We start from the raw sequence: 15,358 nt of genomic DNA, 5'->3' as shown, positions 1-15,358 counted from the left end.
ACTGGGAGGGTGATCCGCAGTCTGAGGGTCACATTCCTCACCTCCTTCCCTCCTCACACACGCCTGCAAAGTAGGTGTTCTTTCTCACGTCTGCCCCCTGCTACACTGAGGCCCAGAGAGGTGAAGTGACTTGCCCAAGTCACACAGCAAGTTAGAAGAGGATTAAAGGGCAGTGCCCCAGCCTCTAGAGTTGAAGGAATGCGGTGTTCTACAACCCCCAGCAGGGGTGGCCTCTCTCTCCTGGCGGGGGGCGGGGGGCTACTGACGCCACCTCTGCTGCTTCCGGAGAGGTCTGCAGGCACTTCCGCTGGGCCCTTGGGCTCATCCCTGCTTTCATCCGTCCCCTTATCTCAGAAGCACAACAAGCTTGGAACATCCTGCTCTCTGGGAAACTGCTGAGATCATCAGAACAAACAACAGACCTTGAGGGGAAGTCAGTGCAGGAGACAACCAAGACCACCCTCCACCTTGAGGGGCTGGAGGGCTGGAGGGCTTGGAGCAGCTCAGCATCTCTCACCCAGCCACTTCCCGGGCCCCTTGCCGGGCTCCCCACAGCTTTCCGGGCTTCTTTGATCCTTCCTGCACCAGACAGCCAGCTTGGAGCTACGGTTCTAATCCCAGTTTAACCTCTTGATGGCTCCATCTGGAAAGCAACCCCACTCTGGTCCATAGGGCAACCCTCCTCCTCCCTGAGGCCTGCCCTGTCCCAGCAGGGTGAATCCCATCTCCTCAGAGCTTCCATAACTGTTGCAGCCATGTCGGTTAAGGCACAGACCCTGCGGTTCTAGAACTGTCCTTCTATGTGTCGGTCCCCCCTGCCACACAGTAAGCACCTTGAAGATCTGGGTGGTCTTCATATTCCCAGGGTAGGTGGCAACTTAGGAAAGATTCGATAGTGAGATGGCAGGTGAGCAAAGGTCCTCTCTCCTACTCTGGCATGAGTATGCCCACCCAGGAGACATTTCACCGGGGGCTTACCACCCTACCTCCACAGAGGAGCCCTCGGTCTTTTGTGAACCCCGAGCCAGCAGCGGTGAGTGGCCATCTGTCCACAGAGATCACTCTGCCTCAGCAGGTGCAAGCCCTCTGGCCAGAGGACAAGGCTCTGAGAAGGGCCCGGGTGAGGGGTAAGCCTCTGCCTATGATGGGTCCTGTCCCAGGCCAGCAGCATGGAGTCCCGTGGGACCAGGGAAATACCTGCACGGACAGTGGCAGGTAGAGAACCCGCCACAGGTGCCGGGGGGTGGGGAATGTCCTATGGTGATGTGTGATGCAGGACTCAGGGGCAATTCTGACAGGTGGCCAGAAAGACCGCAGGTGTCGGGGGGCCCACAGCACACAGGGGTCCTGTGCACTAAGGGCCACGGTCCTCCCTTGGCTGGATCCTGAGAGTGGGGCAGGGAGGACAGGGCAAGAATGAGGGGCTGCCGCCCCTCCCTACCCCTGGGAACCGCAACAAAGAACTAGGGACCCCATTATTGGAGCCAGGCATGAGCCGGGGCTGGGGGCCACCCAGGGATGAAAGTCCTGGGAGCTGAAAGCCAGAGGTCCCACGGCCACAGGGAGCCTGTACATGGGGATGAAGAGGCCCCATCCACAGTAGGGATGGAGGGGGCAGGTCCCTCTAAGAACAATCAGAGGAAAAAACTGAATGGCAGGGGCTGGAAGAAAGGGGAGGGAAGGCCAGGAACTGGGGGAGGAAGTGGCCTGGGGAGCAGCTCCACTGACAAAGAGGCTCCAAATGGCACTAATGGTCCTTGTCAGGGCGTGTTACAGGAGAGGGGCCTGAGCCAGCTCCGCCCCCCCAACAAGCCAGCCTGGCCCTGCTCCAGAGATGCAGGCTGTGAGGCCACGGCCATGCTGGCAGGGATGGGGGAGCCACTGGCCCTCCATCGCCTCCCACAGTCTGTACAATGCCTGGGTATTTATCCCCAACTCAGAGCAAACAAAGACACCAAGACTCAGAGAAGGGCCACCACATATGGCTGAGCAAGAAGTGCCAACACTAAGAAGTGCCACTCACATCATGGTCACCATTGATGTCCTTATTTGTCATGACAGTTTTCGAGCAGATAACAGTCAAGATCCCTGGGGACGCGGCACTCTTTGCTAATTTGCACAGAGGCTCAATATGGATGAGTGGAGGTGAGTCAGTGATTGAGCAACGTATACAAGGTGACCAAGTCGGGGAGAAGTGGAGGGGGGCGTTGAACACAGGTGCCCCGGCAGGAGGCGATCGTCTGCTGCCCCCTTGGGAACCAGCCCCGCACAGCTCTTGCAAAACCCGCCCTTGCCCTCTGGGACCCAGGCATGTTAATCCCAGACCCAGTTCGGCCTCCTGAGAGTCCTTTATCCTCTCTTGCTGGAGTCCACAGCCTAGGCCAAGCCTTCTTCTCCTTCAGGAAGCTCTCCCATCCCTCCAGCTCCCAAGACCTCCTTTTCTTTTTTCTTTTCTTTCTTTTTTTTTTTTTGGCCATGCCACGTGGCATGTGGGATCTTAGTTCCCCTACCAGGGATCGAACCCATTCCCGCTGCAGTGGAAGTATGGCGGGGAAGTAGAAGTCTTAACCACTGGACCACCAGGGAAGTCCCAGGACCTCCCTCTCTTAACTGCTTCTGCACAGACTCTTGGTACCCATCAACTTGACTGTCAATCGCATTCTGAATTGTGGAGGTGGAACGAGCCCAGGCTCAAGAGGGAGACAGACCTGGCTCTGCCACTTGGGTGAGTTACTTAATCCCTCTGAGCCTCAGTTTCCTCACCTATAAAATGGGAATAACACCTCCTACTGTGGAGGGTTGATGTTCAATGAGGTGACATACATCAAGCGGCACACAGTAGGCGCACACTACGGGACAGTTCACTGGGCTACGGACTCCTTCAGGGCAGGGACGGCTGAGGTATCTCTGTGCACCCTGGGCCCACATCCCTCGGATCACAAGGAGGTGCTCAGACATGGTGTGAGGAACAGAAGAAGGTGTGGACGTGGTGGGGATGCAGGGAGGTCTCAGGGCCACCAGTGGACAAGGACATCATCCAACCCCAGATTTATCCTCAGGCGAAGGCTGGGGTCCCCAGGGAACCAAGGGAAGGAGCTCCCATTGTGACACCACAGCCCCTTCCTTCCAGTCTTGCAGCTGCCTGGGAGCAGGATGACAGTCAAGGCGCAAGGAAGAAGGGCTGAGAGCAGCTGGGGAAGGGGATGGGCCCTGGCTGCGGGTGGGGCAGGGGGCTCCATCCCTGTTACAGGGGTGACTGTGGCGGAGAATCCCAGAGGCCCGGCCCCATCCCGTCTCCTCCCACTCTTGCCCCCATCCTCCAGGAAGACGAGACCCTCCACCCCACACGGGCAACCGTATGCCAGTTTCTCCTGCTCACTGTCTCCTGTTGGCTGTCACGTCTTCTCCTCACCCCTCTTGTCTCTGTCCCACCCCCAGCCTTCTGCATTTAGAGGAGAATGTGTGTGTGGAGAGAGAGCCTATTAGCAGCTGGGGCTCACGGGGTCACAGAGCGCTGCAGCCACAAAGCCCAGCCCCACACAGGACGTGTGCTGCCCGCTGTGGGCCCCTGCCCACCCCAGACCGTGGCCCTGGGCCAGAACACACACAGACACTGCTGGGGTCCCCCCGGGGCCTGGAGCACCTCCCTTGGGTCCCCCGAATTGACCCTGGAGACTGAAATCTGCGTCAGGACGGCCCCTGAGCGCGAGCCGCCTCCCTGCCCTTGGTGCCACCATGACCTCAGGTTCACTGGCGGAGGCAGAGCTGTCTCGCTGGACTCCTGTTCCCTGCCTGTCCTCCGGGGCAGAGATCACCTCTGCGTCCTCCAGGATAGGAGCTTGCCCTGCTTCTGCTCCCACAGCTCCAGAGATGGGCACTCTCCCTGTGGGTGCTGCCGGGCCCTCCTCTGGGCTGAAAATTCTTCCCTCTGAGACAGCAGCCGGATAGAGGCAGGCTGTGTTTGGGAGTCCAGGAATGCTGGGTGTGACTGGCCACCTACTAAATGGGTGACCTTGGAGAAGACATTGCTTTATCCTCCCTGAGCGCCGGCTTCCTGCTCTGTAAAATGGGGACAGCAGTGCTGGACAGAAGTATCTGGCAACGGCAGGGTGTCAGAAGGTGTTGTCCTTGCCTCCATCCCTGCCTGAGGTGCCGCTGATTTCTGCCTCCTTGGCTGCCACCCTGCAGCTGGTTCTCTGACACCACAGAGAACAAGTCCGGCAAAAGGGCAAGAACACGGGTCAAATGGCCAGGGCGCGGGGGAATACAATCAAGAGCTGGATTTTCATTCCCCGCCCTCTACCACTAGCCGCATGGCTGCGGGCCAATCACTCGGGACCTCAAGCCTCAGCTTCCTCCTCTGTTCCTGAGGATGATATCACCTCTACCTCACAGGAGGACTGCCAGGATCAAATGGGATTACAGATGTAAGCTGTACGTTGCCAAATCCATGATCGTTCCTATAATTATCATTTCGTGTCTGACAGTCCTTTAATTATGTGAAGGCAGTGATCAAGTCTTCCCCGCCCCCTGCTCTACATCACATTTCCCCAGCTGAGGAAGACAGCCAAGCAGATCACCCCCTCCCAGCCCAGGGTTGGTGCCATGGTCAGGGGGATGCAGAGGTCAGGCCCAGCTCTGCAGGCTGCAGTCCTAGGAGCCAGCACGGCTTAAGGAAGAAGATCCCACATCACTGGCCACGGAGGACAGAGCCCTATATGAGCACTTCGCAGAGTTGGGGGTGGGGCAGTCCTAAGAGCCCTCTACCTGCTGCTTCGCATCTCGCCCTCTCCACAGCTCTGCAAAGCAGACGGAATAGTTGGAGGAAACCAGGACTCAGAGAGGGGAAGTGAGCTGCCCAAGGTCACAAAGGGCAAACGTAATGATGGAACCAGAATTCACACCCAGCTCTGGGTGCCTCCAGCTTCAACTATCCCAAAGCAACAAAAAGCAAGACATGTAATTATCCTTGTCTGACCAAGGAGGAAACTGGCTCAGAGAGGCAAGGCCTTGCCCAAGGTCACACAGCAAGTCACAGGCAGAGCCAGGGCGGGAACCCTGGAATTTCAGAGTTACAAAAGATTTCAGAGACCATCTTGCCTCATCCTCTAAAGGTCCAATTAAGAACTGGAGAAACTGAGACCCAAAGACAGGGAATGGCCTGGAAGGATGGACACAGGATTAATACCAGGTAAATTAGTACAGAAAGGATGGAGAATTCAACAGATGGTACTGGGACATCTGGACATCCATTTGGTAAAAAAATATATAATTAGACCCCTACTTCATACCCCAAACTCAATTCCAGCATCTCCCCTCCACGCCTGCGTCACCACTCTCTTCCAGTCATTCTACACACGTGCTGAGCCCTGGACACTGGGAGACAGATCAGGCTTGGACTCTCCTCTGAGCAACCTGCACAGAAGACTGACCAGCCAGCAGGCAACGCCAATCGTAGAAACGAGTGTGGCGAATGGGGCAAGCAAGGGCTGCCAAGGAGCACACTGCCAGTTATCGGGGAAGGGATGGTCTGGAGGGCTCTCTGGAGGAGGAGATGCTTGCAGCAAAGCTGAAAGGCATGGGCTTGCTGGAATGGGCTTACCTGACAAGGTAAGGGCAGAGGGAAGGAGTGGAAGGTGCAAAGGCACAGAGCCTGGCAGCTTTCGTTTGGGCCAACTGGCTTCTTAGGGTTTTATAAAAGCTTTCTCTATGTAAGAGTAGTAACTTTCATATAGATTGTCTACTTTTTCTTATTTTATCAGTTGACTTTAATTTTGTTTTTCATGCTTTTTGTTTAAAACATTTACATTTTTACGCAGTCAGATCTACCCCTTTTTCCTTTATGGGTCTTTGCCTTTGGTATCGTGTTTAGGGCAGGTGGCCCACGATTATAGATTTAATTCATATTTACACTGATAATTTCTCTTTGTTTACACTCGAATCTGTAATCCACCTACCTATCTATAGCTCCATATGTGTGTATACGTGTATGGAGAGAGGTTTCAAAGCCTTTCCTCTAAAGCATGAAGATTAGAATTTCTTTTACTTTACATCTTTCCGAGTTATTTGAATTTTCTCAATAAATGTGTGCTTCCTAAACAGAAAAAAAAGGACCTTAAAAAAAGGAAAAAATACATTTCATCCATCTGGAATTTCTTTTGATTTGAGGTAAGAGACAGGGATCTAATTTTACTTGCACCAGATGGATACTTCAGCTGTCCCTGTACGGTCTGTGATATTTGCAATGATTTCCGTGATTGTCTACCACACAGCACGCTCTCAGATGTGTGTGGGTTGTTTCTAGGTTTTCTAGTCTGTCCCAAGGCAGCCCTTCCCTGCGTGCTGGCTCCGCCTGGCACAGCTCCTTCCACGTGGCTGAGCTCAGCTCCCTGTGCCACTCCTGGGGTCCCGGCTCTGCTTTGAGGCCCCAGAGTCCAGCTGTGCCCTCAGCACCACACAGCCTTGCAGAGACTGGAGAGCGATTGAGGGGTGCCTCCCCGCCTAGTCTGTCCACCTGCAGGCTGCACCTCAGGCACACCGGCTCCTCTAATCATCCTCCTGTTTCATCCTCGCCAAGTTCCTAACGGGGAGACTGGTGAATGTCAGCTGGGAACAGTGTGTGGAGCTCCCAGAAGAGAGAGCTGGGCAGCCCTGGCAGGATTACTCTGGCTCTGACCCAGGAGATTTGGGGGAGGGGGCAGCCTAGGGAGGTTTGAGATGGATCTCAGCATTAGGGCCGAGTAGGGAAAAGGATTAAAATCCCCAGCCCCCAGCCAGCTCCTGACAGCCTAAGAGGCTGGATTTATTTTTCTGGGCTACAGGGAGCTGGGCAATTAGGCCTCTGTCTGCCCTTGCTTCTGCCAGGGTGCACTCAGAGTGGCTCATTAGGCAGGAGAATAAAGCCAGACTCAGCCTGGAGCACCCCGTCCTTCCCCGAGCATCCTGTGGCTTGCGTCAGCCCTTGGGGAGACATGAGCAGAAGAGCTGGGGGCCCTTAGGAGGGATTATCCCAGCGCCCTGCAGGGGGACCGGCCAAGGCCACAGGGTGGTGAGTGGCCACAGCCTCTTGCTGACGCCCATCACCTCCTGCCCCATACATGCTCCCTAAGCAGACACGCAAGGTGGTCACAGACGTCATGAACAAGAGCTTATTCGTCTCCCCGGGAGCGTGGCCTGACCACGCCCGGCCCCCTCAGTGCCGTTCAGAGAGGAGGAGGTGGGGTGCGGGGGTTCCCGAAAGCCAGCGACGGCCTGGCTTTATTACAGCAATAAATCCTTAGCTCCCTGTGCTGCAACAACTTCTGCCAGCCTCTCCTCTCCCTCATGGATGCAGTAATATCATCTCCCATTTTCTTATCCTCATGGCAAACCTGCAAGGTTTATAGGATAAAATGGCTCTTATCATCGCCAGTTTAGAAGTGGCAGAATTGAAGCTCAGAGGGCTCCTCTCTGACCTGCTGGGTCCCTCTCCCCCAAAGCACCAGAGAAGGGAACAGCCATCCCTTTGAAAGTGTGTAGGGAGGACACATTTTCCCCAAGTTGGAACAGTGGTCTGTCCTGTTCAGGACGTGAGACACGTTGGTATCTGTCATCTAACTGGACCCTTGGGGCGTGGGTTTGTACCTCCACCTCACCCACAGCAAGCTGAGGCCCAGAAAGGGTCTGGCCTTGTCTAAGGCCACACACTAAGTCACTGGAGGAGGCAGGGTAGAGTTCAGGCCGCAGCTCCCTTAGCCAGGAATGGCCAGGTGCGTCTGGCTGACTCCAGTCACACCCAGGAGGCCATTCCAAAGGCTGCTTCCTCCAGGGAGCCCACCTTGGTTCCTGAGTGAGATCCACTCTTCCCTGCCCCATAGCCCTGCCACAGGCCCACGTGGTGTTGATAGGACAAGAACGTGGGGAGCCAGCTGGGAAACTCACCCCCTCCTCCTCCCACTGGCAGAGCCTGACCCCACCTCCAAGGGTGGCCTGGGAGGTCCCTCGGCTGACCTGGGAGGTCAGCCACAGCCAGGGGCACTGGAATGCAGCATGCGCCCCTACTCTCCAGACCACCCAATGCTCCTTGGGGTGCTCACCCGGGAGCTCATCGCGGGTCCAGCCTCCCCACCCTCACTGGCTTCCTCACTTGCTCTTCAAGTCACCCACTCAGTCTTCCTCCCACTCCTTGCCTGAGGTCCTCCTCTGAGCCAGGCCCTGGCTTCAGCACACTCACGGTCCAGTGGGAGAAACAGGAAGTCAGGACCCACATGGGCAGCCCAGGCCCGAGATGCTGCGGGAGCCCAGGGGAAGGGGAGAGGCAGGGAAGGAGGCCTGACTCTTTTGTTTGAAGGGGACACTTCTTAGAGGAATAGAGGTCTGCGATGAGCCTTGAGAGGCAGAGACCAGAGAGAAGGCATTCCAGGCAGAGGGGACAGCGGAGCGAAGGGCAGTGCTGTGAACGGGTGAGGTAGGTTATCCCGGGATGGCTGTGTGGAGGGTGAAGGGTGACGGAGTGCTGATGGATTTCCCAGCAGCAGGTGTCTTCCTGCCATGGTGGGAGGTGCTCCCATCGAAAGAGGTAGGCAATGGTGGGGTGGGGGTGGGGTATTTTGTCTGTGTTCCACCCGCCCCCACTGCGCTATTCCTGGACACTCCTGAGACCGCACGGCCTCTCACACACCCCCTGGGCACAGCATGGTTTCCCGACTCCAGGAATGGCCTCATCCAGCCAGGTGGAAATCATGGGATGACAGGAGGCATCATCAAAATTCTCTTCCGCAGCCAGTCTGCTGAATGCACCGTCTAGGTGTCTCTAGAATCCCTCCCTTTGCTACTTCTTTGCAGACCCCTCCCCCTAGTTGAGGCCTCAGCCTTTCTTGTCTAGCTCCCTGCCATCCCCGCCTCCACTCAAGGCCCCTCAGCGCATTCTCCGTGATTGAACCAGAGTGGTCCTTGCACAGACCGAGTCCGACTGGGCTCCCACCTCCCAGGATGGAGTGCAGGCTCCCCAGCACAGCCTCTGGCTCAGGTCCCCTTGGCCACACGCTCTCCCTCCTAACACCAGAGCTGCACTGGGCCAAATCGCTTTCAGTTCCCAAACACAAGACACTCTTGTAACATGCAGCTCCCCTGCCTTCCCCACTCTGGCATGACATGATGTGCTAACTCTCTCTGACACCAGCTCAGGCAAGCTTTCCTGCCTGCGGTGTCCCTGGGCCCCGGCAGTGATCACCCTGGGTGGTCTGGAGGTCTGTTCTGATCTGCTCCCCACCCACTTAGGGGCCCTTCAAGGGAGGGAGGAACCAGGTTTGATATACCTTTGACCCCTGGACTCAGGGCAGGTATCAGGACAGGTTTGTTGATCGAGTAAGTAACCAACGCATCCCAGGCAAGACTGTTTGGTTTGGAACGGGGGAGAGGGCATGGGACTGGGGGTGCAAGCAGGCGCAGTGCAAGCCGTGCCTTCAACTCCTCGGCTTGAATAAATCACTTCCTCTTCCTGGAGCCCCATCCATAAGACAGAGGGGGTCAAAAGAAGCTTAAAACACCCTTCAAAAGGCAAACATACTATAGAAGTGCGAGAGAGTTGACTGTCTCCTTCAACGTCTCGGGCTGGAAGTCCCTCCAGGCATCTGACTTATATCCCTCTTGCTACAAAGAAGCTGGTTTTGACACTGTGCTCCCTCCCACAGATGCAGAGTCTTCAGGGGCCTGAGAGCTGCCTTCTGTCCTACCCCATCCTTAATTGGCAATATTAGAGTAATGAGTCACAGACAACAACCAATTAATTATCCCCAGTTATAAAAAGCTTTTGCTTCCGCTTCCTAGCTGTTGAGTGAGCCAGGCTTCTGCTGCCAGGCTCCTCCACTTCCTCGGTGTTGGGGGGCAGGAGAGGACGTCATTTCATCTCTCTGGTCCTCAGTTTCCTGTTTCCTTATTTGTCAAGTGTGTGTCCTGGGGGGTGGGGACAGTGTGAGCAGAGGGTTGGAGGAGATGGGAATGTGAGGGGCGGGGAGGGGCAGGAAGGAAGGAGGCCAACCTGGATGGAGAGCAGCAGGGCGGGGGCTCCTTCCCAGGCTCCCTGCACCCCTCTTCCCTCCCCAGGATCCCCGTCCAGTACTGCGGGGCCAGCTCTTAACCAGGGAAGCACTGAGGGTGCCTAGCCTGGCATTCAAGCCATTCCCCAACTTGTCCCAAATGCTCCCGGTCCCTGCTCTTCTCTCTGTCAGGCAACTTCCCAAGTCCTCCTCCCCGTCCTGCCTTTCTTCTTTAAACACACCCAGACTTGGGGCTTCCCTGGTGGCTCAGTGGTTAAGAATCTGCCTGCCAATGATGGGGACACGGGTTCGATACCTGGTCCGGGAAGACCTCACATGCCGCGGAGCAACTAAGCCCGTGCGCCACAACTACTGAGCCCACGTGCCACAACTACCGAAGCCCGCACACCTAGAGCCCATGTTCCGCAACAAGAGAAGCCACCGCAACGAGAAGCCCGTGCATCACAACGAAGAGTAGCCCCGGCTCGCCGCAACGAGAGAAAGCCCGCGCACAGCAACGAAGACCCAATGCCACCCCCAAAATTAATTAATTAATTTAAAATAAATAAATAAATAAACACACCCAGACTTAAAACCTGCCTGTCTTCCTGGCAGCCTCCAACTTCCTGACGCTCTTGCTGCAAATCTATCGGGGATGGGGCTTTAAGCCTTGATTTCCCCATGCATAAACAGGGCATAACAATTAAATATGCCCCAACAGGGTGTTAGAACAATCAACAGGGCAATGCCTGTAAGCCATGAGCTCCCTGCATACAATAGGTGCTCAATAAACATTAACTGTTACTCTCACACTTCGTTCCCAGCCTGAGGATGAGTGCTTCTGTGACTCACCACCTGTGTGTCACCTCATTGCACAAAAGAGGCCCAGAGAGGTTCAGCTTCACTGAAGAACTTGACCCTAGGCTTCCCTGACTTGGGAGACACAAGAGGCTCCCCCAAGGGGTCCTGAGCGGAGGCAGTGCCTGGTGGGGGCATGGGGGGTGGAGGGGTAAGGGGATGCCCATAGGAGGAGGGGAAGGTGGGGATGAGGAAAGGCACAGGCCCAAAGCTGGGCCCGCTCCCCCTGGCCGAGGCCTCTCCAGGCCCGAGGGGCTCTCCTTTCACTCCCCAACCTGCGCTCCCAGAGCTCACTCTGGGCCTCTATTTGTTCAGCAAAATTTACAGAGCAGCTTCTCTGCACCAGCCCTGACTTTGAGACACCAGATTGCTGTTGCTCTCACTGTGTCAGGCCAGGAGCCCAGCCCCCATCATGGTTCTGGCCCAGCTGTCTGGGGAGGGACTGGGGAGAGAAAAGAGAAGAGAGGAGAGCCAGGGAGAGAAGGGTGAGCCCGCGGAGGCTGGAACCCAGGAAGTGGGAGAGGAAGCGGGAGTGGAGCTGAGTTAAGGGCCGGGGTGGGCCGTCCGCTCATCCTCAGCTGCGAGGTGCGGGTTGCCTGAGGTGAGCTCAGCCCTTTCTGCAGAGGCCCTGCCACCCAGAGTTGCTGCAAAACCCTCTCCCCTCTCCCCGCCTCTCCCAGGCTGTGGCCTGCAGCCTCCGGCCATTGCCCCATACCTGGCACCTCAGGCCTTGGCATTTGCAGAGCCTACGCCACTTGGGCCCCCAGTCAACTCAAAACTGGCCTCAACCCACCACTTCCTCCAGCCTGGGCCCTGGGCGGGCCACAGCCAAGGCCCATCACTTCCTGACTCCACAGCCTGGAACTGGCTGGCCCTGGGCCCACCAAGAGGTGTGAGGTGCCCTGGGAGAGAGCCGCCTTCCTCCAGTGTCTCTTCCGACGGCCAAGGGCTTCCTGCTTGGGAGCTCAGCCATCCTTCTCCTCCCTTCCTCAGCCTCAGCAGTCTTCCCATCCCACCCCCACCAAGAGCGCTGGACACCGTGCAGGGCCAGATCCGAGCTCTGCCCCTCTCTAGCTGCGTGACCTTGTCCTGGTCACGGACGTCCTTGGCTTCTGTTTCCGCATGTGAAGCGGTGGCGATGACATCTAGCTCACGGGCTTGCGAGAAACGGGGGTGGCCGCGTGTCAGTGCTCAGCTCAGCGCCCGGCACACAGACAGACACCTGGGTGTCAGCGGACTGCGAGCTCCTGCCCTCCTGACACATGGAGGCCCTGCTGACTTCCTTCCGCTGCCTCAGGGGAGAATGGAACTCGGAGCACAGCACATAGGACGGACAGGCTGCCCTGGGCAGGTCCCTCCTCTCCCTTGCCTCAGTTGGGCATGTTGCCTCCTGTGTGCTAGAGTGGGTACACGGCAATGAATCAGGCCAGGTACCCACAGGTGGTACCTGCTTCTTACCATTTGGGGGTCATGAGAACAGGCTCCCGACTCAGTCGAGTGCTCTGTCCCTCTGTCCCTACCAGCACAGGCAGAGAGGGAGGGCAGGGAGGTGGACAAGCTTCCCCAACCTCCACATCCAGATATAGTCTGGTGATGCTTGGCCTCTGACCTCCGCCCCTGGCCACTCCAGCCCGTTTTGGGGCTGGCTGAATTTGGAGGCTGGCCTCTGTTCAGACAAGCAGGAGGGAGGAGAAAGTTGTTTTCCAGGCAGCAAAGCTTTTAGATAAACACCATTTATCTCCCTCTCTGTTCCCTCCTGAAGGAATTGGGTTCCTTCAGAGAAGAAACTAGATCCAATGGCTGATGGTGCCCCAGGGACGGAAGTGTGGCGTGGGGTTTGGCTTGGGGAGCCGGACACTAAGGGAGGCTTTCTTTATCCAGCTGAGCACCTGCTGCCAGCCCTGGCAGGCTTGTGGCTCAGGTGACTGGGCCCTGGTGCCAGGCCATGGCCCTGCCAGCTCCCAGGCTCCAGGATGGCCTGGCCCAGCTCTTCACCCTCCCCTTGAAGAGCCACCCGTCTGCTTACCTGCCCATCAGGATCTGCCAGGAAGCTGAGAACTTCTGCTCACCTTGGGGGACCCCACCCTCTTGGAGCAGCCCTCCCTTCCCAGACCTCAAGAGCAGCCCACACGCCACACTGTCAGAGGGGAGTCAACAACTGGCTACACCCATGTTCCTTGCCCACCTAGTCAGGTAGATTCGGGAATTTCCATAGGCCCATTTTACAGAAGGAGAAACTGAAACCCAGAAAGGGCATTGGCCTGTCCAGAGCCACACAGCAGGGTGTCAAAGCTGAGACCCCTCCCCCAGGCCCTGGGGCTCCCTGGGTCCTTTGGCCCCATCCCAGCACAGCTCACCGGTGTGGTGTCATCGTGAGAGCGCTGGTAGCGCTTCCAGCGGCAGCCGTAGATGCCGGTGAGGCAGGAGAGGCAGAGCTGCGGCTCATAGTACTGCAGGGGCTGGTGTCTCACCATGCTCGCGCCCGCGGCCCTGGCGCCCTGCCCTCAGGCGCCCATGGAGGCCCCCGGCTGGTCCTGGGGGAGGAAACAAAGTACTGTGAGGCAGGGGAGGGGTAGGGACCTGGCCCCAGCACAGCAGGTGTCACTGTAGTCTAGGTCAGGGAGGGTCAGCCTCTGCTCAGAGCCCTGCCGTGGGTCCTTGTCTCTCTCGGAGTCAGAGGCCCATCCTTCCAAGTCCCCTAGGACAGTCCCCTGCCACCCACCCATGACCTAATCATCCAACAAAAATCCCCATACCTATTAGCAGTCACTCCCCCACTCCCACCCCCCAGCCCCAAGCAACCTAATCTACTTTCTGTCTCCACGGATTTGCCCATTCTGGACATTTCACATAAATGGAATCATATGATATATGGTCTTGTGCGTCTTGCTTTTTTCACTTAATGTTTTCAAGGTTCATCCATGTTATAGCATGAATCAGTACTGCATTTCTTATTATGACTGAAAATTATTTGATTGTATAGATATACCATTTTATCCACTCACCAGTTGGTAGACACTTGGGTTGTTACCACTTTTTGGTTGTTATGAATAACTCTGCTATGAACAAGTTTTTGTGTGAATGTATATTTTCATTTCTCTTGAGTAATACTTTGGGATGGGATTGCTGGGTCATACGGTAACTCTATGTTTAACTTTTTGAAGAACTGCCAAAAGCTGTTTTCCAAAGCTGTTGTACAATTTTACTTTCTCCAAGTGTTATCATTATCATTCCCATTTTACAGATGAGAATTCTGAAGCACAGAAATGTTTAGCCATTTGTCAAAGGTCACACAGCAGAGCCTGGCAGTCTGGCTCCTTGTTCTAACCCAGGGGTTAGCAAACTATAACTCATAGCCAAATCCAACCAGCCACATATTTTGTGTGTGTGTGTGTGTGTACACATTTAGTTTTATTGTGACAAAGCAACCTGTATAATTTTAAGGTTTAAAACTGAGCATCATCTTCCCTTTCCAGTGAAACAAAATTTTAAAAATAAACAGGAACAAAATTACAATAGAGAACGTCAATTGCAAATAAGGTCCTACAGGTTCTGCTGCTTCTCCTGTCGAGTGGCAGGGCTCAAGTCATCATTAGGAGAGAATTTTATTTTAAAAGTGTCATCTTAAACTGCAAGGATGTCCGTTAAACATCACAATTAAACATGCCAAAGGAGAAGCCATGTTGTCAAAATGCCCACTTAACCCACCCAAACATCTCAAACCCACCCTTTGCTGACCTTCTATAACCTCATTTTTTTAAGTTTTTTTTTTCTTTTTTTAAACAAGAGAAAGTAGACAGATACATGTTGGTAAATGCTAACTGTCCATATTCACATAGAGACACAGTGTAATCTCTGAGCCCAATATACAGAGAAAGGAGGAAAAAAGCTAGAATTCTATGCACTAATACACAGGGGCCTAGCACCCTCCAGCTTCCAGCAGAGCTAAGGGAGCAGAAGGTTTTTTTTTTTTTCCCACAGAGCATGGTGGTGTTGATTCCATAAAGGTTTTTTGAGACAGGAAGGGATAAAAATGAATTTGGAACAGAAAGGGGTAGAGATTCTTTTCCCACTGAATTCTGCTCAAGGTATTTCTGCCCAAAATAAGTTGTGAGCCACAGTATAAAGGAGAAAAGAGACCTCAAAAACAGGGCGACTGAGCACAAGAGGAGGAGAAAAAAGAAAAAAAAAAGGCTGCAACTTGCTCCCGGGGACTGGAGAAAATTTAAAAAGGAAGGTTGGAATCCATCAGTGTTCCATTAGTCACCTTCCCCTTCATCTTCCTCTCCTCCCTCCCCATCATCATCTTCATCACCTTCATCCTCACCCCCTTCCTCATCAATATCTTCTAATCCTTCTTCCTCTTCATCATCACCATCATCTTCTTCTCCTTCCCCTTCCTCATCATCCATGTCCGGAATCAAGTAGTACTATAATGGATTTGGCCAAAATATCATCTTTTTTTTTTTTTTTTTTTTTTCGGT

General features: G+C 55.0%; 1 protein-coding gene and 1 pseudogene across 3 annotated transcripts in view; both read right to left on the bottom strand.

The window, feature by feature from the left end:
* Positions 1-15,358, bottom strand: part of GDPD5 (glycerophosphodiester phosphodiesterase domain containing 5) — a 90,280-nt gene that overhangs the window by 30,183 nt on the left and 44,739 nt on the right. For all 3 annotated transcript variants that reach the window (XM_029207712.1, XM_029207715.1, XM_029207714.1), the window contains one exon: positions 13,232-13,408. In XM_029207712.1, coding sequence (XP_029063545.1) covers positions 13,232-13,348 — 117 coding nt within the window. In that variant the 5' untranslated portion in view covers positions 13,349-13,408. The remainder of the gene's footprint in view (positions 1-13,231; positions 13,409-15,358) is intronic.
* LOC114886765 overlaps positions 14,337-15,358 on the bottom strand; it is a 2,190-nt pseudogene continuing 1,168 nt past the window's right edge.

The sequence above is a fragment of the Monodon monoceros genome, unplaced genomic scaffold, assembly GCF_005190385.1.
Source record: "Monodon monoceros isolate NGI ecotype Baffin Bay Population unplaced genomic scaffold, NGI_Narwhal_1 Super_Scaffold_7, whole genome shotgun sequence".
NCBI classification, from domain to species: Eukaryota; Metazoa; Chordata; class Mammalia; order Artiodactyla; family Monodontidae; genus Monodon; species Monodon monoceros.
This window is presented reverse-complemented; position numbering and strand designations above follow the sequence as displayed.